This window comes from Sphaeroforma arctica (assembly GCF_001186125.1).
Source record: "Sphaeroforma arctica JP610 unplaced genomic scaffold supercont1.6167, whole genome shotgun sequence".
NCBI lineage: Eukaryota > Ichthyosporea > Ichthyophonida > Sphaeroforma > Sphaeroforma arctica.
In genome coordinates, this window is record NW_014034391.1 from 1 (window position 1) to 1,730 (window position 1,730).

The following is a 1,730-nucleotide window of genomic DNA, read 5'->3' on the forward strand; positions in this document are numbered from 1 at the left end:
ATATAACCCTTCATTGCATCTCTGGCGTGGACTGGATAGTACGTACGAATAAACTCGTACTAAAGTATGCAGGATGTGCCCTATACCTGGGATTGGGTGTCGTCTTCTAAGCCGTGTGTGTGTGTGGGTGTCGTATCTAGTCGTAAAGAGCCCTTCACCAAATCGTTCGGGTGCAATTGATAGGCCGTGGGACTGTACAGCAGCATACCCTGGCGCGTCGTCAGGGACAAGTCCTGGGGTAAGCGACCATTCAGGTTCTCCTGAGAAGTGTTTTAAGTATGTATACGTGAAGTGTTTTGAGTACGTGTGCGTGTGTCTTCTACATGCATCTATAGTGGATTAAATTGTTCGGGTGCACTTGATAGGCCGTGAGACTGTACAGCAGTACACACTCGCGTGTCGATAGGGACAAGTCCTGAGGCAAGCGACCATTCAGGTTCTCCTGAGAAGTATTATAAGTATGTGTACGTGAAGTGTTTTAAGTATGTGCATGGGAAGTATTTTGAGTATGTGCACGTGAAGTGTTTTGAGCACGTGTGCGTGTGTTATCTACATGCATCGATAGTGGGATAAATTGTTCGGGTGCACTAGATAGGCCGTGTGACTGTACAGCAGCGTACACCCGCGCGTTGTAAGTGTTCGATTCTCCTAGTAAGTGATGGCAATACATGCACGTGTTTTCAACTTTGTCCAATCCTGACAACAACATAATACAGTGTACTACAAAGTCAACAAAACATGTATTGTATTGTACTGTACTACAACGTCCACAAAAAAACAGCGTACATCTGCGCGTTGTAAGGGTTCGATTCTCCTAGTAAGTGATGGCAATACATGCACGTGTGTTCGACCTTGTCCAATCCTGACAACAACACATTACAGTGTACTACAAAGTCAACGAAACATGCATTGTACTGTACTGTACTACAACGTCCACAAAACACAGCGTACACCTGCGCGTTGGAAGTGATAGATGCTCCTCGTAACTGATTGAAGTACACATCGATAGCCGTGACTAGTAGACTATTGACTTGTGTATCCAATGACAGTACCAGCACTCACTCTCCTTTCGAGACAACTGGTACAACGGCCTTCAGGCCAAATACCAATAGAATATCAATAGGTACACATGTCTTTGGGCATCTCACCAGCAGGCTGACTGGCAATCAAAGCACGCGATCAAAATCCGAGAGATGCATGACACCGCACACCCATTACTGAGCAAGACACTGCATGCACTCAATCTGTGACACTCACAAACGTCACACATAAAGCAGGTAGTAGAATTCTCCTCTAATTGCATCGATCACCGCTAAGGACAAGATCACATGCTATGTAATATATAAGTAGGAAGCTGGGCACACCTTGTGGCAGTACCAGAACGTGCTCATCTCTCGCCAGTTGGCGGATGGCATGGGTAGCACGCGATCAAACACCGCGAGTCCGTCCGCACGACGACGCGTGAGCGTTTGCAAGCAACGCGCACATCGTAGCTGTGTATGTAGTTGGGGAAGAAGGGATGAGTATTGTATTCATGTGAAAAAACCTACACACAGGGATATATGAAATTAAATAGGAACTTCTATCCTCACACACATATATATACATATATATATAGTATAATTTGTATATACTACAAATACAAATTTATATAAATATATAATTATATGAATATATATATATATACATACTTGCGTACATACATACATAAATATATACATACATATATA

At 43.5% G+C, this 1,730-nt stretch overlaps 1 protein-coding gene across 1 annotated transcript; it reads right to left on the reverse strand.

Moving 5' to 3' along the window:
- Positions 1 to 80: 80 nt before the first annotated feature.
- Positions 81 to 260, reverse strand: SARC_15472 (hypothetical protein; the record flags this gene model as incomplete). The annotated part of the gene is made up of 1 exon (XM_014290407.1): positions 81 to 260. A coding segment is annotated over one exon (180 nt), but the record flags the coding sequence as incomplete, so codon positions are not given.
- Between the last annotated feature and the right edge of the window lie 1,470 nt (positions 261 to 1,730).